This window comes from Vidua chalybeata, chromosome 1, assembly GCF_026979565.1.
Source record: "Vidua chalybeata isolate OUT-0048 chromosome 1, bVidCha1 merged haplotype, whole genome shotgun sequence".
NCBI lineage: Eukaryota > Metazoa > Chordata > Aves > Passeriformes > Viduidae > Vidua > Vidua chalybeata.
The window spans coordinates 70,138,863-70,164,121 of record NC_071530.1 but is presented as its reverse complement, the minus strand read 5'-3'; the positions used below and the strand labels follow the sequence as shown (position 1 = coordinate 70,164,121).

Here is a 25,259-nt window from a genome sequence, read left to right as displayed (position 1 = left end):
ATTAACTTCCTGTGACTAAGTCTTAGGGCTTCCTGTAATCTGAAGGATGGCATTCCCTTAGGTTGAAGGGGAAAGACACATTAATTATGCTGAACTGAAATGTTTCTGAGGAAGTACTTAGTACTGTCCTTATGTTAGCTATTATTGCTGGTGAGCATTAAAAAATTACTTCAGTCTGAAGAACGGTATATGTAGTTATTATATTGTATTATACTGTGTAATCATAGCTGTTCATGAGGTTTGGGGATAAAAGCCTTTTTTTATGCTTTTAAAAAACAAAGCATAGTTCCCCTTCCTTTTGTGCAGTGTATGTGAAGTAAAATTGATCTGGATTGGGCATACCATAACCTTTATACTCCTGATGATCCACTATTAAGTATTTCCCCACTCTTTCTGTCCACACAAAATATGACACTCTGAAGCTCAAAGAATTAGAACAATTCTAAGAATAAGACATTCCTGTTCAGTGTCTGGCATACGTGTATTTCTGTCTGTTGCTTGTCCTCTTTTACTCATAATTTGCAGTCTTTCTATGTGTGAAAAGCAAGGTCCTTAACAAATTTATTTTTACTGGTGTAAGAAATGTAGTTCACCATAACATATATAGCTACAGAGATATATAAATTCTAACTGCCTTATTTTTTTAAGTATTCACAATTAATGGGCAAGTTGCTCAAAAGAGAGTTAAAAAGAACTTTATTTTCTTAAGAAATAATGATGAAAACCCTCTGAAAATATTGCAATATTCCTTTATTGTCTTGACTTCCAGATAGAGAAAAGAAGCGGGGAGGATTGCTTTAGAAAGCAAGCTTAATTTTTTAGCCTAGTTATTGTGTGTCTGGTGATATCAAGAGGAAATAATTTTATAAGGGAGAAGGCCAGAAAAAGAAGTGATGAGATGCAATAGAATCTCTTGCCAGCTGTTCCACCATGTACTTGATGATTGCTGACAGGGAAGCTGAAGGTTTCTTTCTGAGCCTTTCAGCTACTATAGTACTGTTCCCTGAGTTGGTTACCCCATAGGTCTGTCTTTGTTTCCATCTCTCTCTATAAAGTGTTATTAGTATCAGTAAAAAGTTATCCATTAAAAAGATGAACTGATTGAAAATGGTTCCACAAAACAATATCAAAGATCAGTTAACTGAATGAGCCACAGTCAGTGGATCTGAGAGGCTGATGTTGCCTTAATAGCTTCTCCATTTTTCAGTCACGCTTTTCTTATGGATTTCAGCAAACCTTTTCAATTCAGAATGTGTTGGTGCAGCCACCACACAGATTCCAGCAATCTTAACATTAGTATGTTCATTCTTGTTCTGTAAAACCATATTTAAATATTGCATTTATCAATATTTCTGCAGCTAAAAAACCTTTCCCCTTTTCCTCCTTCTCACAATAGAGTAAGTTTGCCTAAGAATTTCTGCTGGGACTTGTGCTTATATCCATGTTTTAGTCAGTTTTCATGCCTGATACCTGTTTTCAGGACTGTTTGGATATGTTGCTATAGTGTTTTATAAGCAACATTATGCATAATCCTTCATCTTATGCTTTGGCAAAAAGGGCTTCAAACCAAGTTCAAGTGGATTGGGTGAGATCAAACCAAAATTATGCCAGAGGCAAAGTCAAGGCCCCAAAGGACTGATCTTTGCGTGTTTTAAACTAGGAGGGACAGTGCAGCTAAACTTCTACCTCTTGTTACATGGCATTTTTAGAGTTTTAGTCCTTTACAGGAGAATGACACAACAATTGTGGAAATTACTTTGAAATTTGCACTTTAACTGCATGGCATCAACAAGAACATTTTTTTTTTTATTCAGCCTTGTTATGCATTATAGGAAAAGAAAGACAATTTCTTTCAGTGTCTTGCAGTACTAGTCTAGCTAGTTGTATTGTAGGATGCATTTTTATTAGGATTTTCCTCAAGCTGTGAATAAACATAGGCAAAGTAAAGAACTGCCTTATAGAGATGCTCCTAACCTTGTTATTAACTTCTGTAACTTTAGGAAAGCACAGATACATGGAGAAGGAAAAGATTGTAAAATAGGGTGCATAAAACATAGGTGTTCTGATTATTTTTCCTGTGGACATCTGGGACAACCAGTCCCTGTGTTCCTGACCACCTACTATAGAATATCATTAGCATTGTGGAGCTTCAACCTGGTGAACTTCTCTCAGTTTGATATGAGAAGTTAAATATAATTGAATTTGTTTACAAATCACTAGCTTCCCCGAAAGGGGGAAGGAAGCAGCATGATACTATGCAATCATAGTAATTCTACATCAGTGAAACATAGAACAATTAAGCCATCGAGGTCATGGGGTGATCCAGTGGGATCACATACTTATTTCTGTGTCCTTAAAGGAAAACTGAATTGTCACATGTCTGAAAGGCATTTGTGTTCACACATGCAATATTTGCTCTCAAATGATTCCAGATGCTGTTCAAGAGCTAGTGGTGAGCCTAGCTACTGCTTTTACCTAAAAAAATACTAAGAAGACTGTTTTTTGCAAAATGACATAAAATGCTCTTTACTTGATGAGATATGGTCATCTTCAATCTCCTATGTGTATGTTAGCATGGGTGCATGGAGAGGAAAAGAAAATCTTGGCATCCCTGTAGTGTGAAATTCATTAAAAATAGGTAAATAGGTAACTGGCACCTGCATCTTCGGGAAAATAGTTCTGAAAAGAGTTGTGGGAAGACACAGCATTCATTATCTGAACAGATCAGCATAGCAACTTTCACTACAACTGACAATTTTGCATTTCCTGCATGCCAGCTGGAGGGTAACAAGCTCAATCTTTGCTGGTCCTATCCCAGCAATTTTGGAGAAATTTTTGTTACACTTCAGCAGGGTGAGCACCTCTCTATTCACTCCCTCCCTGGGACCCCTGCTGTTCACCTTCTGATGCAAACTTCAGTCACTTGATGGCTGAACACCAGACTGAGGTTGTCCTACAGAAGTATGTGAGAAAACCTGGAAGTGTTTTCTTTGAAGTTGAATGTTCCTTCATGTAAACCTTTGTCTTGAGTAAAACAAATATCCGTGTGCAAAAAACGGAATGTTCTCCACATGTATCTAAAACTGTTGTATGGTTTTGAAATAAACTTTCTAAAATATCTAGAAAAGTTTGTTTCCCTTGCGGATCACCCAGATACATGTGGAACGTTTGAATTACAATATGTGAGTATCCCGCTAAAAGGAGCAGCTTTGCACTAGCAAGCATCCTGGGTTTGCCCGTTGGTTTGCCAGGTTCTTGGAGAAACAAAGCAATATTGACAAACAAGATGTGTAAACATGAAGCCACAGTTTTTCTTTGGAAGTCTGCCATGAGAGCAATGTGTGTGTGGCTGGAAGACTGCCTGTGCCCATGTGTCTGTACACAGCAGATGGCACAGTTTACTACTGCGCCGATCACAGCTCTGGGTGAGTGGGATATAGTGCTGTGTGTCAGCCAGCATGACTGAGCTCTGGGAGACAGGGAGAGAAGGGATGTACCCGTGATGCCTTAGGCCATGCCAGGGGGGTTTGCCATTATCTCAAAGCAGTTTGTTGTAGACGTCTTTGTGGGTGGTGATAAGTCAAATAGCTTCCTCCAAGGTGCTTCCTGGTGAGATGCTGTCTGGACAGTTTTCTGTGAGGATAGAGTAGAGTAGTTAAGCTGTTTGGCTGTATGCATGCACTTCTTGCCAACATGTTAACTAGTACAAAAGCAGTCATACTTTTGAGGCCTTATTCAGTGTATTTTCTGATGCCCCAAATAAAGGCATTCAGTTTCTGAAGAGTAAGGATGCTCATTTAAAGGGTACTTTGTATTGTATAGTTTGATCAGGGCACAGGTCTTAAAATCAGGTAAAAAAAGTCCTGTTGTGATGCCTCTTCAAGCTTTCTAAATAACGGATAACCCTTAAGGGGAAGGATGTGAGGGAAATAGATAATGCCCCTTCTCTTGGAGTGAGGCAGAGGGACAAGAAAGATGGTTTGATGCAGAGTAGCTTACTTGATGTGGAGATAAAGAACTCCTTAAGCACTGCTCAAATTATGTATGGAAGTTTCTTTTTCTGTTGACTTGGAGCATATTGTAGTGATTCAGTGATAAGCATGTAAGAAGTTTCATATGGTATCAGGTGCTATTTGTTGTCCTTATTTGATGGAGGTGTTGCCTCAGCTCAGGCAAAAGCCAGATGGTAGGTGCAAATATGAAGCCTGAAGACTATTCCAAATAGCTGTATGGTGGTGTTAATCTGCAGTTCTTAACAGCATTAAAAGGAGCACCTGTGTACTTAATGGTAGGAAAATTGATTATGTATATACATCTGATCATCTTCTCCTAGTGTATTCTTCAAATAAACTGGCTGCTTTGGGTCCCTGTGTTTCTGAAAATGATGCCCCCTTACACTTTGATGTCATGTTTATATTCCATTTTTAGCAAAATCAAGAGGTTTTTTACTATGCCTGGTATGGAAATTTTAAGTGTTTCTTAAAATAAGATAGGATGTTGCCATTTTTAAGTGCTAGTGACTTTGTAATAAAAAAAGGTAGATAGTATTTTCTTCACGTTGGCCTTTTTTGCAAAACCTGCTGTGTTTGTTCAGTTAAAGCATACCCTTATGTCCCTTGGCAATTGAAGAATTTATGAATTTCAAAGAAGTAACACTGATCCTGTGGTGTTTGGCTTTTGGTAGGAGTAAATGTAACAGAGCAGTTTACAAAGTTAGTGAGACAGGGAGGTTTCCGTAGAATTTCCTGTAGTTCCTAGGGTGCAAAGCCATTCAAATGAACTGCAAAGAAACCTTGAGATTAGAGGAAATCACTATGAATACAGGCAAAAATTATTAAAACGTGTCCCATGTACTCCATTTCTCCACAGTCTGCAAAGACAGTTAAATTTAACTAGGTTTTTGTGCAATAGTAAGTGAAAAAAGCTTGTTTGTGTCAAGGTCTTTAAAATAATCTGTTTGGATGCTTCTTAAAAGCTTGTTCAAGTGTTAAATAGCTTTTCTGTTTTCAGACATCTGTGCAAAACTGCATAATTCACTGAAACAAGACTGATGTGGAAATATTTAAACTATTGTTTAAAATATGGAAATGTTTAAACTATTTAAAGAGTTCCTTTACCTTGATCTTGCTCTGCTCTTACCTTAATTAGGAAGCTGTTCATGAAAACTACCTTGCTGAAAGAATTCTTTTGATTACTGCACTTGAAGATGATGCAAGGGGTTTTTGCTAACTCAGTCTGCAGGTGATTTTTAATACTGTATGAATTGAAGGAATTGGTATTTTGCTGGTGGGTTCATGGTAGTTGTCTATTCCAAATCCTGCTCCTGACAGATAGGATAAGCAAATGCAATTGCTCACTTTCCCTTTTCTAATTCCCTTAGACAAAAACCTTGGCAATTAATGAAACTGGGTGGGTTTTTTTTCTCCTTTTGAAGCTGACAAAGGAAAGCTGTGAAGTTGGGTACACAAGGCATTGTATGGTATCTGTAAAATATAAGGATGACCTTCTGCAACCTTCTCTGAAAAAACACTGCATCCTTTTGCTATCGCCCAGATAATCCTTATCCTGCTTGGCTTCTCGCCACCAGGAAGCTCAGTCCATGTGGCATCAGAGCCCTTGATTAGCAAGAGCAGCCGCGTGGAACAGAGGTATCAGGTCAAATGTCTAATTTCATTAAATTTATATTTCAGTGTTTTGAACATGAGTGCAGCTTTTACATAAAGTTAAGCATCTTCACTAAGAGTTGTCTTTGCTTAGAGAGGAAGGTAGGCACTGTCTGAGTAAATACTTCTGTTCATTCAAGGATGTTTTACTACAGAGTTAATGTTTATTTATAGTTGTAGTATAGAACATAATGTATTAAACAAAACCCCAAAGCCCAAGTAAATCCTAAACTGTAAAAAGCCCAAAATTCCAAAACCTTAGAAGCATATTTGCTCTTGCTTAAAAATATCCAACAAATATGAAACTGCTCCTTGGCATAATAAAAAGATTTTGAAAAACATGGAATTCTGGCAAGTGTTACCTTTGGAAAAAAGTTGTATTCAAATTATTATAGACCATGTGTCTTTGACCTCCCTAATTGTTTTTCTACATTTATTTTTTTGATAGGACAACATTTTGGAAGGCATAAGAAGAACTTGTTGTCTTAAGATTATAATTTTGGGGTTTTTTTGGCTTTTTTCTTTTTAATGAACTAAAGTGTGGATTTATGGAGGGAGGACTCAAAATGCATAAAATACCCCTTTTGTGAGGAAGTGCATGTGGGTACAGTAAACTCTGGGGAACTCTTAAGAGCTGTCCTGCTAAATTTCTCCCCTGTTACCGTTTCTTCCATTTCTCCTGAACAAAAGGTGTTACAAATAGTTAAGTAGAGACAGTAAATGAGTATATAGCATTTTGATCCAAATGTTTATGCTTTTCACAAGAATCTAGCTTTGGCATTTCTGTAGAATTTTTCTTGTTTGTTTATTTTGAAATTCCAATCACGTTTCTGCCTTTCCATTCCATTTCAGAACTATTAGGAAGTTTATTTCTGCGATTGCTCTTTGGGTTCTTTTGGTTCTTATTTTATCTCTTACTGGTGTAAAGAGAAATCTAAGCTGCCTGGAGCTCAGGATGTTGATGACCATAATTAGGCTGTTGGCCATTCTGAATCCACAACTCTGAAAAGTATTGGAGTCCATATTTTAAAGACTTCTATTGAAAATTGGGAAGTTTGGGAATCTTGAAATAAAAAGATGGAAATTGCATAAATGAGCCGAGTTACTGAGAAAATTTATTTATGCTTCAGAAGATGCCAGAACAGTAAAAACTGGGCTCAGACCATGCAGATTGGGAGACACAATACCAAAGAGAGTTATGACCAGTTGTAAGGCAAGAGAGAGTTATGACCAGTTGTAAGGCAAGCTGTTTACTCCTAGAACTTGAAATGTCTGGAAACAGAGTATTTGCTCTCATGATTTGCAAATCATATCACTGCAGGATCAGCACCTTTCTTCCACCCAAGCAAATAATGCAAGACTGAGAGCTGTTGAAGTTATAACAAACAGGCCTTCCTGACTGGATTTTCAAATTTCTCACTATGAAAACTTTTAAGAAAATAAGATGTGGGTTACTGTGCACTGCTTCCCTCCTCCAACTGGAGTATGATTTCTGGTTTTGTGTTTATCTGTAAATAAACTACATTTCAGACAAAATTATGGTATCCATCTGTAAAACTGAGTATAGAAGAATGAATTAAAAAGCTTTTTCTGGTCTGCACTCATTTACCTCTCCTTTATTAGGCTTTGGTCTCATGCAAACAAGGTAGCAAGTGAGGTGTTTATTTTGTTTTGTCCCAAATAACTGACCTTGCACTCTGTTAGGAAACATCTTGGGCTAAACTTAAGGTAAAAAACTCTGGAGGTGAGCAGGAGTGGAAGAAAGCCTGCTTGAGCCATCAGTCTGAGAGGCTGGTGCTATTATGGTGAAAACAGCTTTAGCCTCAGCAGCTGCATTAGGCTGCTGCAGAAAGGATAAAAAGAAAGAAAAAAAATGGCTCTGTCTAGGAGTGAGATGAGTCCAATATTTCTGGTAGGATGTGTGTTGAACTGTGGTCGTAAGTTCAGGTGGCCTCCCCAAATTACAGTGATAGCCATGTCACTGCTGCTGTTATTGGTTTTTCACTGTAGGATGTTAAAGGTGGCCTGCCAAGATGTCATTTTTCCTCCTGGTGTCACTTCACAGAATTACTAATTTCCTTTAAACATAAAAAACATAGAATTCCTTCTGAACCCAAATTTTCAGGGCTTTATGGATTTTTACTGTGACAATTCCAAATTTTGAAATTTTGGTGTCAGTTATTCTTCTGGGGGCATAGCCTGCAGCTTAGTCCTGGGTTTCCTGGTTTCTTTGCCCTCTGCAGTAGGTTTTGTATGTTTGGATTTCCACTGGGTAGTGCTTGGGGTAAGTTTGCATTTGTTGCATATTGAGGGGTTTCCTCTGAGTTACTGTGAGTCACTTAATGGGGCTCTGTTGGCTTAGTCTGGGTACTTGAGGATAAAGCAGGTCCAAAAAGCTCATAGCTGCTGCTGATTTGAGCTGCTCATGCTCTTTTGGAAATGTGAAAAACCATCTGATACCAGTACCTTTCTGAGAGCAGGAGGAAATAGGGATGGGCAAAACATAATCTTATGGCTTTTAAAACTGTTATGGGTTTCCCATTACATACACTAGAAGTAGAAGTCTAAATCTGCATCTGGAGGGTTGGCCATATGATTTACATTTCCATGTTTATAGACACAATCTTCTAATATCTGTGCTTTCACTAGTGAGACAGAAAAGTATAGCTAGTTTTCTTTCAAATTCAGAGTTCCTAACTGGTTTGGTTTATATCAGTGTACTAATAGATTAGTATACAATACTAGGCATTCATATTTGAATAAAAAACTAAGGTTTTGTGGCTCATAATTTTTATAAGCTTTAGAAGGCTCTCTACTGAGACTATTCTTCTTTTCTTTTTAGAAATAGTTCTTTGGATAGGTCTGAGAGCTAGCAGTTATTTTGAGTATCTTGATGCCTGAATGTTTAGGGGCATGATTTTTAGCTTTTTTTCTAAAAAGCTATCAAGCACCTGACTGTCATCACTGGGAAATTTTGTGGTGTGCTTGGACATAACACACTATGTACCACAGGTTCCTGCAATCAGGAAAAAGACCTTAATATACTCAGTTTGTTGGTGTAATGTGTTTTTCCCAAGCTGAGATGTTGGGGGGAGATTTGTGTGATAGATTATTGTAGAATATCACATGGGTTTAGACTAAAGGTTTTATGTATTTAAATACCAACACTTAAAAAAATCAGCACCATTTAGCTGAGATACCTTACTATTGTTGGCTTAAGTTAAATCAAACTGGTTGGTACGGAGCAAACTTGAATTACAGAGGTTTATTCAGTTCATGTCAGCCTTGGAGTGGTGCAAAGCTTTCTCTTTAAATGAGGGGTCTGTGTTGAAGTTCACAGTAGAATAGCAATAAATATTGATGATATGAATAATGTTTTAGATAAAGACAGCTGGAGGGAGGGAGAGAGGAAGAATGTGTTGCTCTTTTCTGTAACTGCAGTTGCAGCTCTTAATATAACTTAATAGTTTACCAGTGGAATAGTGTGTGAGGTCAGATGGAGCTCAGACTAGGAAATAATACAGTGATTCATTTTTCCAAAGCAACTTTGCTTTTGCCTTTAAACAAATCTTAATTGGAAAAGAAAAGAGTAGTGTAAGTAGAATACTTTCCTTGTTGCTAACTTTTCCTCCTCCTTAATTTTATTTTGTTGCACTGCAGTTAATGAATTACAAAAACCTTTGATTAAGTGGACAGTCTTTTAAAACAAAGATTATTTTTTTAACGTTTACTGCCTTTTGACTTTCTCTTTTTGACAGCAGGAACAAAAGGACACTTGTTTTTATATTCTTACTTGGCCAGAATACAAATCAAAATAGCAAAATAACTACTGCATTTGGAGGGTGGCAGCTTTAATAAATCAGTTAAATACTTCAGAGTTCATAGTTCTTCCTGTTTTCAGTATGGGGAATTTTTTATGAATGCTTTAATGCTTTACCTCGATTATCACCTTGAAGAGTTGAGACAAAGTGTAGCACTGTTCTTTTTATAGTATCTGCAAAAAATTACTGATTTCCTCTGTAAATCACTGGAAATTATTAGAAGTATGCATTTTTCAACAGAAATAACTTTTCACTTTATTACTCTCATGGATGTTTCATTTTTAAGGAAGACTGCTCTAGAGTGCTAGGAACAAATGAATAGTTGTTACAGACTGCTATTAAAATCAGTTGGATGTTGCTTTAGAGTGGTGTGTATCCTGCCCCAAAGGATCTGTCACCATACTCCAGTTCAATAAGTCTCTGAAATAGCATTAGCTTCTAGCTGTGCCAAAGTTTAAAAGTTGATGAACCAACAATTTATTGTGCAAGGCCACCAGTGAATCTGTACTGTTTCTTATGTTGTTGCAGAAAGATGATTTTAGGAAATAAACCCCATGTCCTGGGGATGAAAGTGTGCCTCTTTTTTCTGTGCACTTGCCCCCAAAATTTAACTTCAGGAGAGCACAACTATAGTTTGTAGCTCAAAAGGAATTGCAAACTGCTAAGAATGGCCTTGATAATTGACATACCCCTTTGGTTTGAACTTCCACAAACTCACCTTTGTAGTTATTCCTAAGAGCATGGCACTAGGCTTAATCATAAGATGCTTATAAGTATAAGCATCTTTGATCTCTTCTGTGGTATGTGGAAAACCATTACAATTTTTTTCAAAGGTGTAATGAATTCTGAATACTTGATACATGGTGGGGTGTTTCTTTTCAAATGTTTATATTACTCCCCTGCAACTGAGAGCCCTTTCTCCTCAATGGTACAGTCATAACACACTTATATCATTTATGTTAGGTCTTTAATTCTTTCTCCTTCCTTCTGAAAAAGCACTATACCTCCTCTTCCTCTTGATCTTTTTCCCTTGATCTCTTTTCCCCTGTTTCTTCATCCATCTAGTACTTCCACTCCTCTTTGTTAGCAGAGAGGAGCTGTGGGGAAGAGGGAGTCCTCTGGATTAAGAATGCTCAGGCAGGGCATTATTTAATTCTTGAATCCAAGAGCTCTGTGGAAGGATGTTGGAACTGGCCAAATCAAAGAAAGAGGATGAAGTTGGCGTACATGTCAGGGTGTTTCTACAGCCTTCCCTGGATGTGTCAATATAAATCCCAAATTAGTTCATTGCAAATGGAACTTGCCCGTGTAAAACAGTGTGAAATAAAGGAGATTGGATTGCTAAACAGGCTATTGAGTTACACTTGTTTTCAGTTTTCTGTATAAGTTATCCTGTTATTTGCTCATGGATCAAGTCAAACTTGATACTGTTTTTATTCTAGATGATTTTGGCAAAGCACTGTCTAACTCGTTTGTCTCAATTTCTTCACCACGTTGGAAGTGTTTTTCTTTGATAGCGTGTCAAAGCTTATTGAAGTTTTTGACATTAACTACTGTATTAAATATAAAATATTGCATCCTAAAGTTGTCTCACACTAGTTTATATGGCTGTTTTCTTTTGTCTGGGAATTTTACAGACATGTTGTAAGGCAGCTGCAGTTGGAAACCTGCTGCTGTGTCTTGGAAGCTTTCAAACTAGTATTTGGCTGAAGACAGCACAGAAATTCAAGTCTGAGATGCCAGAGTGTGCTGATGAGGAACTGTTTTAACTGAGGTGGTTTATTTAGTCAGTCTTGTTAAACTGTTTTGATTGTTCAAGCTGGTCTGACATATCTGTACAGAGCCAGGCCTCATTGTAATGTACTGAGAAGCAGCCTGTAGGCAGTTTTCTTTCAAAACTGTTTGTCTACAGACAGAGACCTGCTTCTGTCTTCTGATATTTTGTTGATTTGTTATAAACTGAATATCATTAGCTGGGTACGTTACATTAGCAAAACTAAGCTCTCAAATGAAATATAATAGCACCTATATTATATAATAATTTAACACCTAGTTCCTTTAATATCCCTTTTCTGGTTCAGGGATTCCTGTATCTTGAAGACTATGTGGTATAAATGCAAATCAATAGCTTTGATAATAGAATTTATTTGTGTAATATATGTGTCTCCTATGGCTAAGGGTTTAAATCAATTTATGAAGTTTATTATTATTTACTCCCTGACCTCATTAGGAGAAGATGGAAACTGTGCTGTCCTTACCAGATGCAAACTCTTTGAGGCTTTGATGGCTCTTGTGATTGCCATTCCCACTGACAGGCTGCTGTACTGAAAAGAAAAGGAAGGGAAATGTGACCCCTGGGGCTGCATGCGATACGGTATCGCAGCGCAGGACAGCGCGGATCTGCACTGTGTGCGATTACCAGACACTAAATCAGCTGTGCTGTGCCAGAGCCAGAAAGCAGGAGCTTTCACACTTGCTGCCTGTTTCCCACTCATTGTAAAGCCCTGCCCTATCACTTGATAGACCTGGAAAGGAAGTGCAGAGGAAGCAAGTGCCACTGCTGGTTCAAAATGTTCCAGGGTGACTGGAAACTTTGAGCAATGGCCTGGGTGAGAAGAACAAGACCTTATTGACAGGGTTCAATCCTAGTTAAGTCTGTTTCCCATCAACTTCCTAAGTAATCACAGCCTTTCTTTTTTCTCTCCTTTCCACTCTCTGGGTCCCCCACTTTTACCTCCTTTTAAAATTTTATTTATAATTTTATATTGTAGTGGACTGAGCAACCAAGGAGAACTTGGAAGTTGTATCCTCTCTATTCCTGGAGGAATTGCTAATGAAAAAGATGACAAAATCATTAAAGGTAGCTGTCATCTCTCCCTTTATTCCCATGTTTCTCCAGATTTTCCGTCCAATATTCTTTGAATTTCTCCTTTCAGTAGGGCCTTGTTCTTATAATTTGATGTACATATTATTCCAGTGAAGCCATGGCACATATGATTTGTTATTTTCCCAATTAACCAGTGTCATAGACTGCTATTTCAGGGCTCTAGCCCTGTGAAGATCTGTGCATGCACATGTACATATAGTGGGAGAAAGATGAAAGCTGAAACTTTGTTTGTTTCAAAGCCTTTTAGACTGTGTGAGACTTTATGAAACATTTATACCATGAAGCAATTCCTTTTCTAATGCTGCACTTTTAAACATAGAGCAATGTGCCCCTTGTGCACTGTACTGTGCCATTTTGCATTCCCAGGATTTTGCCATCAATGCAGTAATGGTCTCAATTTCCCTTGGCAGTCCTGCTCCTGTAGGGCCTCCTAGAGCATCTAAAATTTCTTACTTTAGTGTATTATTCTTCTTAGGCTCTATATAAGGCAAAAAAAATATCATTTAATATGAGGCAAAAAGAAGGTTTTTCTCTGAAGCAACATGCTTTTAAGGGATGATCAGAGAGAGATGTGTGTTTATTTTTGCCCTTAAATGTCTCTGGCCATGATTATGACAGAGCAGATCCACATAAGAGTTTAAACCTGTAAGCTTAGGTGGCATCTCATATGGTCTTTTTTGTAGCAAGTCTTTTGGGTCTGGTGGAATACATTCACATATTGAAGGAACAAGGAATTCAAGAAGTGAGTGAAAGCTGTAGACTTTGGGCATGGGTAATCATTGAATTGGTTAGTGAGAACTCTTTTGGAGGGGTAAACTTTGCTGTGGATGTGATGGTGTGTACACATTTATAAAGGTGATATGGCTTACTGATTTTGGTAATCCTGGCAATATTCATGCCAGGAGAATACTGTTATTTCAGGAAAATGTGTTCTAGCACATGTTTTAAAGTATTTGCTTTTGAGGAGCTTAATAATTTAAGTTTGATAAGGATTTCACAGGAGAGAAAAAAAAAAAAAAAGAAAAACCCCTGAAATTAAATGATCCAAATTCTCAACCTTCAATTATATATCCTTAGGATCTGAAAATGGCTTTTATTGTGTAGCTCAAATATAAGGTGTGCTAGGGATATTTTTGAAAACTCAGTAGGTCAGGCAAGGCAGAATTATTACTGCCTTCAGAAGCCTTCTAGGAGTGCCTGGGCAAGGGAGACGCCAGTATGACAAGGTGCTACAGAGGCACGTTGGTTTGCAGAGAATGCCAAGCTTGTACTATGTTTTTTTACCTGCTTTTCTTTTCCTGTCTCCAAAATAGTTCAAATTCAATGACTGTGGTTAGGATATTTTAGAAAGATAGTCCCCAGGCACTTTATAATGGAACTTGGGAAGAGATTCAAGAGATGGGAATTCTCAACCAGCATTTGTAAGCCAGTCATCTTAAAATATACTGCTTTGTAGTCTAAAATTAACTAAATAGATACTGTAGTGTTTTTAGGTTGGTGTATGAATCCGGAGAAATCAAAGTATAGGCTTGTTACCCAGTCTACTCATTACAGGTTTTTTTCTTCCCTCTTTTGAGATCTTAAGCAGTCAAAATCTCCCAGGCCTATTCAATGTGTTTCTAACATTTTCCTATATCTTGCTCTTCTCAGGATGGATCGTACTTGGCTGAGTTCCTGTTGGAAAAAGGCTATGAGGTGAGTGACTCGGTGACTGGCTGCAGGCTGATGGAGTCGTTTGGATGCTGCAGCTCCAGCCTGCTTCCTCTGCTTCTGTCCTTCTCTGTGTATGTTTTCCACTCCGGTCCTAGATAACAAATCAAAACTCCAGAGAGGAATGTGCAACATGGCCTGTAATCATGCCAGGTTATTGTACTATTTATCATCTAATGTCCACTGGTGGATTCCCTCTTCTCCTCGGGGTATAGCTGCTTTGCATGTTTCCCGCCAGCTCAGATAAGCAGTGACCTGTGTGAGCCAAAACTGTAAGGAATTAGGGAATAATTTATGATGCAATGTACCACATAAAGGAATAAGAACCTCTTGTTTGTCTCTTTCCCCACCTCTCTCTCTCCACAGTAAAAGCCCCTTTTTTTGGCAGTCATATTTCAGCAATGAAAACCTTGCATTTTGCTTTCTCTTTTCAAAAAGGAAAAAAACAAACACTAAAAAAAATCCAAACAGCAAACCCCAAACAAACTGTATTCTGGTGCAGTTACTTTCTACCTTTTCTCTTGGATTAATTAATTATTGCTTAGCACATGTTTTTGCTTTCTTTTTCCTTGAAAAAAAGGGGGTCTGATTCCTTCTTGCTGGGTAATTTTCCCTGGCAAAAATTACATTTCTTGTGGTCCAGCAAAGCAACAATCAAGTTGTTATTGTTATGGTATGATTTGAGGGGTTTGAACCCCTCAAATGTGGGCATAAATGTAAGATCATTGTAAATGTTGGTCATACAAAATGCTTCTAAAGTGTATGATAATGGAAGGAAATGGGGTGGTCAAATTAATGTCCCCACAATGTAGTATTGTTCTGTGGTTTAGTAAAAGTTAGTACTTGTTTTAATTTTGAATTTTCTTACTTACTTTGTAATACTGCTTCATAGCTTAGTGAGAAATCTCAGCCAGTCTGTGCTTCCCATACTTTTGTACCAGATTAATCTTGCCTTGCTTATTCTATCCTTTCTTTTGCTTTATTCGTTAATGTGGTTATTGAAGTTGGTTTTTAAGTGTTGTAAATTGATTATTTTTTATTATTTCTCCCTTCCGTTTGGGGATAAGGGATATCATTGTGGTTGCTTTTCCTACTTTGAAGGCAAAATCACATATTCTCTCATAGTCCACAATGAAGTTGGGAACTGACAACAGCAAATGAAATATAACCCTTTCAACAATACAAAGGTTGCTGTAATTGGGTAGAGTTTTTTCCTTCTATTCTTCAGGTCTCCATCAATTTTTTGGAATTCTTTCCTATGCTCCCATTTAGAAATCTCTGTTCCTAAATAACTGAACATAAGTGTGCATATGATAACTGATTGCCTCCCTAGTTGAGATGCTTCATTCAACTTCCTTTTCTTTTTCAAATTTCAATGTGTTTGAAGATCTGGCTCTGTTGAGAAAAATTCACTGATACATTCTTAACTAGATTAAGCAGTCTGTACACATTTTGGCCTGTCACGGAGTTTGCATTTCACTTGGAATTCTCTGTCCCATGCAGACAAAGGTACCTTTCATCAGTTTTCTTACACTAATATTGCTGTCATGGATTAAGCTTTTGGAAGGTTTTCTTGCTCTTGTATGTGCATGCCAGAATAAGGAGTGGGAGAAGAAGAAAAAAAAAGAAGAAAAATAGCAGGGTTTGCATGTTTTTTTATTATTGCTGGATGTAACAGGCTCTCTGGATTTGTCTGTTTACTGACTCTTTTGAAGTCCTGGGACTGTTGCATTTAGCACATCTTGTTGGTCAAAAGTTTGTATCAAAGTCATAAGCAGACACAAAGCTCTTGCAAGCCCAATCTTTCATCAAGCTTTTGAGCTGGCAAGATTTGACTTATTGGTCAACCGTTCAGATGAACATGAATTTCAGCATGAACTTAATTCAGAGATAGGTAATTCAATACTCAAGAAGTCTCTCATCAGAACTTTAAGCCAAAGGTTTTAATTTTGATAGAAGTATCGCAGAATAATTTAGGTTGGAAATGACCTCCATGATCATCCAGTCCAATTGTTAACCCAACACTGCCAAGTCCACCACTAAACTATTTTCCTAAATGCCAGATCTACTTGTCTCTTAAATACCTACTGACTCAACCATTTCTCTGGGCAGCCTGTTCCAGTTCTTGACAACCCTTACTACGAATAAATTTTTTACTATTATTTAATCTAAACCTCCTCTGTTGCTGAGCACCTCAGTTTGCTTCCTTCAGAATAATTAGTTACATTAAAACTGCAAAGTCTGATATTTTACTCAGCAAAGTAATAGTTTGAGTACTCAAAATATTTTCAGCATCATTTTTGAAAGTTAAGTCATTTTGAAAGCTATTATGAAAGTGTTTCTCTGTAAACTTGATGTGTCTATAAATTATTCACATAATCTCTAAAGAATTATTTTGATAGGGCTTTTAATTACCTGTTTTTTATAATGTGTGTTCATAAATCCATCATTTGATGGAAATTTCTTTTGGGGGGCACATTTCTCAGTGCCTCATAATCCTGAAAGTCCAAATGTTTTATTCAGTTGTGGAAAGTTTAGTTTGAATTGTAGAACATGGTATGTTGTGAGCAATGTGTCAGGACACACAAGTGATTTTCTGCAAGGGAATTGGCATAATAAATTTGACCTGTAAGTTGTAAAAATGAAGTTATTGAACTCTTTTAAATCTTGCCACCAAAATGTCATTCTTAAATTAGGAAACTGGTCTCAATCTGCGGTTGTGTACACTTTTTTACTTGGTTAACTTTTGGACTTAAGATGAAATGAAAAGCATTTTGTTTGTCAATAGCCATAGCTTGTGTTATATGTAAAACAAGAATCCCCAAACTAAACCAAGTCTCTTAACACTGCCTGCTCCTGCCTCTATATTCTTGCAAGTTAACATCAAGTGGGAGAGTAAAGGGATGGCCTCAACAAACCAAATCTTAGATGCATCAAAGTACAAGGGGTTACTTTCAGAAATAAAAGCCAGGGAGAAGTGGAGGGCAGTCAGATGTTTAAGCTTGATTTCACTTTTGCAAGTACAACTTCTGTTGCTGGTAACCAAAGCTAACATGAATTTTGGCAGCAGGCATTATGGGACTGTCTTACAGGACAGGAGGAAACAGGGTCAATGTTTGAAAAACTTCTCTAATGTATTAGGCGTAAATGGTCTTTTCTTTAATGTTAGTCAGAACTAGATCTAGCGTGGCTTTTTTTCACCAGGTTTTTTATCATGGCAGGTTAAAGGAAATTCCCAACCTGGGTTTCAGCTTGTCTGTGTCTCTTGCAACCCACTGGACAGCACTGACTCATGAGGTCTACAAAAGAGCACTGACTGTTCTGGCTGTTCTTCCAGCACCCCAGAAAGTGAATGACAGCTCATTTTTAAAATACATTTGGGGCTTGCAGCTGCTTATTCTTCTTTCCCCTTATCTCCCTTCTTTCTACCCTTCTGTCCTCTCTGTCCACTCTGTCCTTTCCATAGCCCTGTCTCCTGCTGTTGCTTTTTCTATGCCCTTCTCTGCCTTCAGAAAGACTTCTCTACAACCAAGGAGCAATGGTTTTCTTGGCATTCACACATTGCTTCTCCAACTCAGTAATGTTGTCAAGCCTCACTCACTAGGAGATGGTGCTCTGGGGCAATTCAATGTGTTTTCTGTACTGTGTGTGATGTTTGAGCTGCTAGAGGAGTCAACAAGGGTGAAGGGTGGTGCACTCAATGGTGCTAAAGTAAATATGACAGCACCTGAACTCATCTCCCAGTATCATGTTTGGGAATTGTCCACCTTTAGGAATAGAGATGAGCTCTGATTACCTGATAAAAGGCCCACATATATGAGAATTCTGAGTGATGGTAATGAACATTTTCCACTTAATGTTTACCACTTTTCCATTTTTCCTTGTTCAATCCCCAGGTGCATGGCATCGTTCGTCGGTCCAGTTCTTTTAATACAGGCCGGATTGAACATCTCTATAAGAACCCACAGGCTCACATTGAAGGAAGTAAGACTTTCCTTTTGTCTTTAAGTTGGTATATGTTATATTTAATCTGGGCTGTTTGGTGGAGAAAGATCCCTGGGAACATGAAGGGAATTGAGTTTTCTTCTGCTAATGTTAGCTAGCTGCTCTATCTCAGAAAGAAAAATTACCATTTTTCTCTGAAGAAGATGAAATATGGATACTCTTATGTGTGAGTTTTTAAAAGTGGAAAATACGAGAGGAACCCAGGAAAGTACTTTATGTTGTGTGGAAATGCTGCCATGGTTCAGAAATAGCTGGCAGTAGCAGTTAGAAAATGGCTGGGCCTGGAAAATGCTATGTGAGGTTAAAAGTACTAAGATTTCAGAATAGTTAAACATGGGGTTTTTTTGAAGCAGTTATTTTAAGTATTCTACTTGTGTCTCCTCATGAGCTCCATGGTGTCTGATGGAGGTGAAGGTTTGGAAACAGCCTGTATGAGAGCATGAATAAGACATGATAAAGTTCTTACTGATTATTAGAAGAATGAGTCTTTGGAACCTCTGAATTTGTGCACCCAAGGAAGGGAGTACATGCTTTAGCTGAAGGAAAGGCATTGCTCTTGGAAATCTGCTGACAATTTACTGTATTCTCTGTTATCAATAATAATATGGAAAGTTGAAATTATTACCTTTAGTGTACACGTGGCAAATAAATTGTTTGTTTTATCTTCAAGGATGTTAACTGGTCTCTTAATGAGAAACAGCTCAAATGTTGGATGATTCCAGTTCAGCAGAAGGATTGAGCACTTTAAAAAGCACACAGTTCTCCATAATGTGTCTATTTTGTAGAGTTGTGAAAGCTGTCCTAAATAGTCTAGTTCAAGGTATTGTTAACAACCAATATCTCCATGGTGTAAAAAATCACATCTTTGAAGTCTGCTTCACACCATGGTTAAAAATTTTATCAAGTTTAATATATAATGTAACTTACAGATTTCCTTTGGTCTTTGCTTGTAATTTTTATTTTAAAAATGCTTAATTTCTAACATGGTATTGCTCTGATTAGTTGCTACTTACTGTACACTGCCCATTAAAGTACCGGATTAAAAGAGGGGTATAATTGAACAAAATATCTTTATGAAGAATACTGAAACCTGTTTTTCTGTCAAGAACAATGTAAGAACTGTTTCCCATGACTTGCATTCTTGGCTCACAAGGTAGAATGAAGAAAATGAAATCAGACAGGAACTTGTGCATTGTGAGAACCATCTTGTGGTTATGAAAAGTGATTTGAGAAGACAGTGTAGATCACAATAAATATATATACAAACATTTAAGGAAAGGGATGGAAGGAAGAAAAGAGAAAGCAGATGTTAATTTACCCCTCACTACTTATCTCATTTTCATTTAACTGAAGAATGTAGCCATATGAATGGGAGGAGAAGGAATTGGACTTGGAATCTCAGGAAAGGCTGCTCCATGGAAACTGTTTGAAAACAATGGGTTTCCAGGCAGTACTGGAGGAAGCAAAGAAGCAATAGTGGTTGATGTGAGCAAACCCTAATTTTATCTTTGCCATGTGTGTTTTTCCTGTGAGGAATCGATTGCATGTTGCAAGAACATGAAAGTGAACCTCTTTGTATGAAAAAAGTAGGGAGCACAGGAAGGAAGACAAGGTGTATCCTAGAGCAAGCCCTCCAGCTGTTGCTTGCTAAGGAGGTTTTTAGATTGGATAATATTACTAAAGCCCAAAGGTTCTGACATTTGATCTGTGTTTATGAATCTGTGGACCAAATAAACTCCATTTCTATGAAGTCTTTCCACTTAGCTTTTTACTCTTGAAAGACCCTCTTTTTTCATGGGCCAAGAGGGAACACAGCTTCATTCCCTGCTCTCTTTCAGAAAGGCCATTTGGATCAGAAGCTTTGAAGACTTGATGGTGGACCAAAATAAGCACTCTCCTTGAAAGCATTAAATTTTTGGGAATAGTGAGCTGGTGTCCCTGTTTCCTGGGTCAGCCCAGCTGGCAGCCCACCTTCCCTTGGGAAGCTCTGGAACTGCTCTCTGGCCTGGACGTTGTGGCAGGACTGCATGTCTTTGGTGTAGGAAGAGGAACACAGGCTCTGGCATCTCTTTCCTGCCTAGCATTACCCCTAAGCCATGGCTTCAGCTGGGTCTGAAGTCTCTTCAGAATGTCCTTTTCAACTGCTGAAAACAAATTTTAAGAATGTACCATGGCTGTATTACTTTATCAACCTGAAGAACCTCATGCACATGTTAAATGGGAATGTACAGGGCTGAACATCTGAGAACTGTGATCTGTTAACTTCCTTGCTGTTTTATATTGCTTAAAAAAAAAAGGAAAACCTAAACCGGCATAAATAACAACAAAGTTCACATAACTCAACAGCAGCTAAAAAATGTACTGTGGATTCACATCTCTTGTAATAAGCCTGGTATTTCAGGACTAAAAAAAAATTAAATGAAAATTTATATAATTATGGCAAGTAAATATAAACAGCTAATTCATCAATAGTTACAACTTTTTATTGGAAAGATCTGTGAATAGCAGTGGGGTTGTTTGATTTTTCAGTTTTATTTTAAATAAGAGCAAAAAGTTGATCTATTTTGTGAATTTAACTTTTGCAATATCTTCTTGACAGGTCAGGGTCTGAAAACAAGGACAACTTGATAAACCATTGCAACTTGCTCTTTAAATTTTGACAGGACTGGTTTCATGCTCATACACAGAAATTAGAAAGCAACTGATGTCTGGAGAGGATAAATAACATCTGTATCTGACCATTTTGAGATTTTGATGCATAGTATCACAAACCATGTTTCACTGACAGTTAAATTGTTCTCTTAAATTCCTTTCCAGTGTGCATTTGTATTTTTTTTAAATGGAAAAACAAAAGTAACAAATGCAGCAGGTTGTACTGAAATGTTATCTAGATGTTCATCTAGTAGATACCTTACACATTTTTGTTGTGTTGTGGAATTACTCACAGTGAGAAACTAAAATATATGCAACATTTTGGGAAGGAGAGGAAAGCCATTGATGGATCCTTGAGAAGTTATTAAAATTTTTTCAGTTAAAGAATGGAAGCCCAAACGAAAAAAATGCCCTGTTTTTGTGACTGAAATTTTGTATCGGACATTGAACTTATTAACACACCTGGGAAAATTAAGTGTAAGCTACTAAACAAATGATATAAATGTTGATAGATAAATAAGATTATTGAAAAAATAATCTGAAATGCTATTCATTACTCCTGTGTGGAGCAAAACTGAGTTTAGCTGGTTATCTCTTGACTTTTTCCAATAAATGTTTGCTCAGACCTTGACCTGAAATAGGATATGGACCAAAAATGCATTATTGTTCTGAGATTAAAGTGTATTAACTCTGTATTCTTAAACTCTGAAGACATGAAGCTGCACTATGGGGATCTCACAGACAGCACCTGCCTGGTGAAGATCATTAATGAAGTCAAACCCTCTGAGATTTACAACCTGGGAGCTCAGAGCCATGTCAAGGTGAGTAGCTTTCTCTAGCACTGAGAATTGTTAATATGTGGTGGTGGTGGTGTCAATATATTACCTTGATTACTTTAGACTGCAGCATTTATTGCTATTTTAAGATTTGTTAATTTTATCAGGTAAACAGTGCCTTCAGTCAAGACAGTCATGTTTACTGTGGTGCCAAATTACTGCATGAGTTTGCTACTCAATATATATTAAGATGTCAGAAGAAGAGGTTTAATTGTCATTGTCAACAAAATCTACATATTCAAAGATCTGGTTTTTCTGCCACGTGAAACAACTTTTGCTGAAGACTTTGCTGCTGATCAGTCCTAGCTGAGAAATTATGCAGTGTACTTGGGCCAAGGAGTGCTTAAAACAACATTATCTGGTTTGTTTAAAATCAATACATATATCAGAATGCATCACTTCTATAAAGGCTTCTCCTTTACCAGTTTTCATGCAGGTGATACTCTTTGAAATATTGACCTACAAACAATAGGTTACTACCTGCAGTATTACAACACTTTTTCTTACCAAAAAATCAAGTTAGAGAAAGTGGAATAAAAAGGGGTCATTAAAAACTAGTAATTTGACCCTGGCAAGTACTGCTACAGCAAAAGGATGGAAAATGAATAGCAGAGGCAATAACTTCGTGGTTTACATTTATTAAGCTACACTGCTGTAAAAGCTCAGTTTACTAACAAGTGACCAGTATTTACTTGCAAAATCCTCATTCATACTTCATGATTACAAACTGAAGCTGATGTCCAGGTAGAAAATTGTCATTAAAATAATTTGTGTGTCAGTCATAAGTCCTGCCCATATTGTGTGCAATGTGTAAGCATTCTAAAGTGGTAATATTTCCTGGCTTCTCTTGAAGTGAGAAGTTAAGGAGTATTTAAGCCTCCTGAAAATCAGTTTGGCTTTAGTTTTCTGAGTAAGCCTTCCCACAAAAAGTGGTGTGTCGTTCCTATCACTGTAAGCCTTGAAATGCAGCAAGAGGAAATCACATGGAAAAACTGCAGTTATTTGACAACACACACAGCACACAGCAGAATACAGACATGAAATAAAAATAAATCTGCTTTTAATTTGCTTGCATGATTGAATTAACTGTGTTAACATGGATCTAGTTTATTAGCTCACATACAGCAGTATAACAACAGGAGTGTATTAGTCCAAGGACAGAAGATGGTCCAGAAGATAACTGAACTGCTGCTTTGCACAGTGAAATCTGAGCCAACAAACTATGCTGGATATTTGCAGTCCACAGCTAGGTGTCCCAGCATCCCTTCTCTTGAACTGGTTCACTGTATAGCAATCTCTGTGGGAATTACTTGTCCCACTTAATTTGGGACTAGAATGTTAGTACCATGCTAACATCTATCTCCACGTGCCTGCTGCAGCTGCAACAGCTTGGTCACAGCAGTGGGAGGGGTATGAAGGAGTAATAGTGGTGCTCATGCTGCTGCTATAGTTTCTTGGATGATTCTGCCATAGGTTATGGGAAGGATTATTCTGCAAATGTCTCACTGCATGATTAGCTCAGTTGGTTAGAGCATGGGGCTAATAATGCCAAGGTTGTGGGTTTAATTCCCATATGGGCCATTCACTTAGGAGTTGGACTTGATGATCCTTCTAGGTCTCTTCCATCTCTATGACTCTGAGCCAATGCAGATCTGGTGCTGACTCTTGGCTTATGGAAATCTAATGTCCTAATGTCCTGGAGGACAATAGAAATGGCTCTATTAGAAGCTCACCTGGATGCAGCAGGCTGATACTTAGACAATGTTAGCAGTCCTATGGGAAGTGTAGATTAACTCCTTCAAGGTGTGCTTGCTTCCTAGCATCTGCAGTGTTGCACTTGAGGAGAGAAGATCAGCACCCTGAGTCTGTTGACTGAGGTGGTTGGGGGAACTTGACCCTGTTATTGGTAGGAGTTAAAAACAGTCCAACAGTGTTTAGCGTTTTAAAACAATTCCCAGTGTTGAAAGAGGGAGTAGAACTTGGCCATCTGTTCAGGTGAATGTCTTCACTAAACAGCTGTTAGCATTAGACTGTGGTTATGTAAACTTAATTTGTGTGTATCATGTTTGGGGAAGGAGGGAAAAGAACTTCTAATCTTAGCTTGCTTCACATTCTGTTCACTTTGAACCAGTGACGTCTTCGGGATTTTTTTGGTAGTGTTTGTATTGGCTTGTGTTTATGCAGAATAAAGTTTTCTATCACTCTCACTTCCAGTTAGTTTATGTGAGCCGTGCTGAAATGAAGGAAAATAAAATCATAGGAAGTTGGTCTGGTTTCCTGTAGGAAACCAGTGAAGATGAAATTGGTTCTTGGAATGAACCCACAGTAGTCTGGGAAATACTGTCAGAGAAGACGTTTTTCTGAATCATAAATAGTGAGGACTGTGACTCATAAAGTAGGTCACTGGAAGGCTGATCTGATCTTGTACATGGGAGAAAGTAAGAGAAGACTGAAACTTGTTCTTCATTAAAAACAGTAAACTCAACAGAATGATATCATCAGTAGGAACAAATTATCTAGTGTGCATTCCTGTCTGTTTTGGTGAGAAACAGGGATTAGCTCTCTGCACTGTGGCTTCACCATGGGATGTTTAGAAAACAGTAGCACATTCACTTCACGACTACTAAATAAACAGTTTAGCCTCATTTTCTCTATTCAGTCTTTATATGTCCTCCTGCTTTGAATTGTAGTTCTTTGGGAATCTGGTGAACTGACTATGTTTTGTTTTTCATTTAATTTAGTTTTATGGGAGTTCACGGTACATTGATTCTAAATAATTATATATTATTGTGTATAGTAGCATGAAGATGGCTTAATCCAAATTCTGTTATCCATAACTGTATATTCATATCTCTTTGTTGAATGTCTTCAAAATCAATTATCCAAATGTAGGTTGTCTAAAATGATGTAAATGTCTCTTTTTGCACAGTCTTTTGGAGGAGGCACACACACATAAAGTTGGAACTATTTTTTCTTGAAGGACAGACAGTCACATCAGTATTTGAGTGCACTGTAAAATTCTGTTTGTTTGCTTTGAATTGTACTGATCTAGTGAAGCTGGCAAGTATTATTTGACAAATTTTTGAATCCAAAAGGCAGTGTAACCTCAGTAAAAGATATCTTTCTTTTAACACTTGAAACTTTTTCAGTGTATCTGAGTAGTTAAATGTGGGCTGGTTTCATGGCTTGCTGTCCTAGTAGTATTAAATAGCCTGGTCAGTGCATAGGTCTTCAGAGCCCAGGGAGGAAAATTCCAACTTACGCAAAAGCCTGTGCTCACCCATGTCTCTTACTGAATCCTGAATCTGCAGTTGGATCCTGGTTGGTGGGAAAGTGTGATATCCACAGAGAGGGGAAACTTGAAGTACACAAGCAAAAGTTTGCATCATATAATTTCAACAGAGTTGCAGAATGGTTGAAGGGCAGAAGGGACCTCTGGAGACAGCATAGTCCAACCCGGTTACTCAAAGTGGAGTTATCTAGAGCAGGTTACAAAGAACTTTGTCCAGTCAAGTGTATAGTAGCATGGAGACCCCACAACCTCCCTGAGCAACCTGTTTCCTCACCTGTTCAGTTCCTTCTCTCTTACAGTAAAAAACAAGCACACACCACCACAAATTTTCATATTTTTACATGGCATGTTTCCTGTATTTCAATTTCTGACCATTGCCTCACTTCCTGTCAC

At 37.7% G+C, this 25,259-nt stretch overlaps 1 protein-coding gene across 1 annotated transcript in view; it reads left to right on the top strand.

Annotated features, from left to right (window-relative positions):
• The window catches only part of GMDS (GDP-mannose 4,6-dehydratase), a 407,972-nt gene that overhangs the window by 43,542 nt on the left and 339,171 nt on the right, over positions 1-25,259 (top strand). The window contains exons 2-4 of the mRNA XM_053950230.1: positions 14,022-14,066; positions 17,978-18,065; positions 21,450-21,559. Of these exons, the coding sequence (XP_053806205.1) occupies positions 14,022-14,066; positions 17,978-18,065; positions 21,450-21,559 (243 nt within the window). The remainder of the gene's footprint in view (positions 1-14,021; positions 14,067-17,977; positions 18,066-21,449; positions 21,560-25,259) is intronic.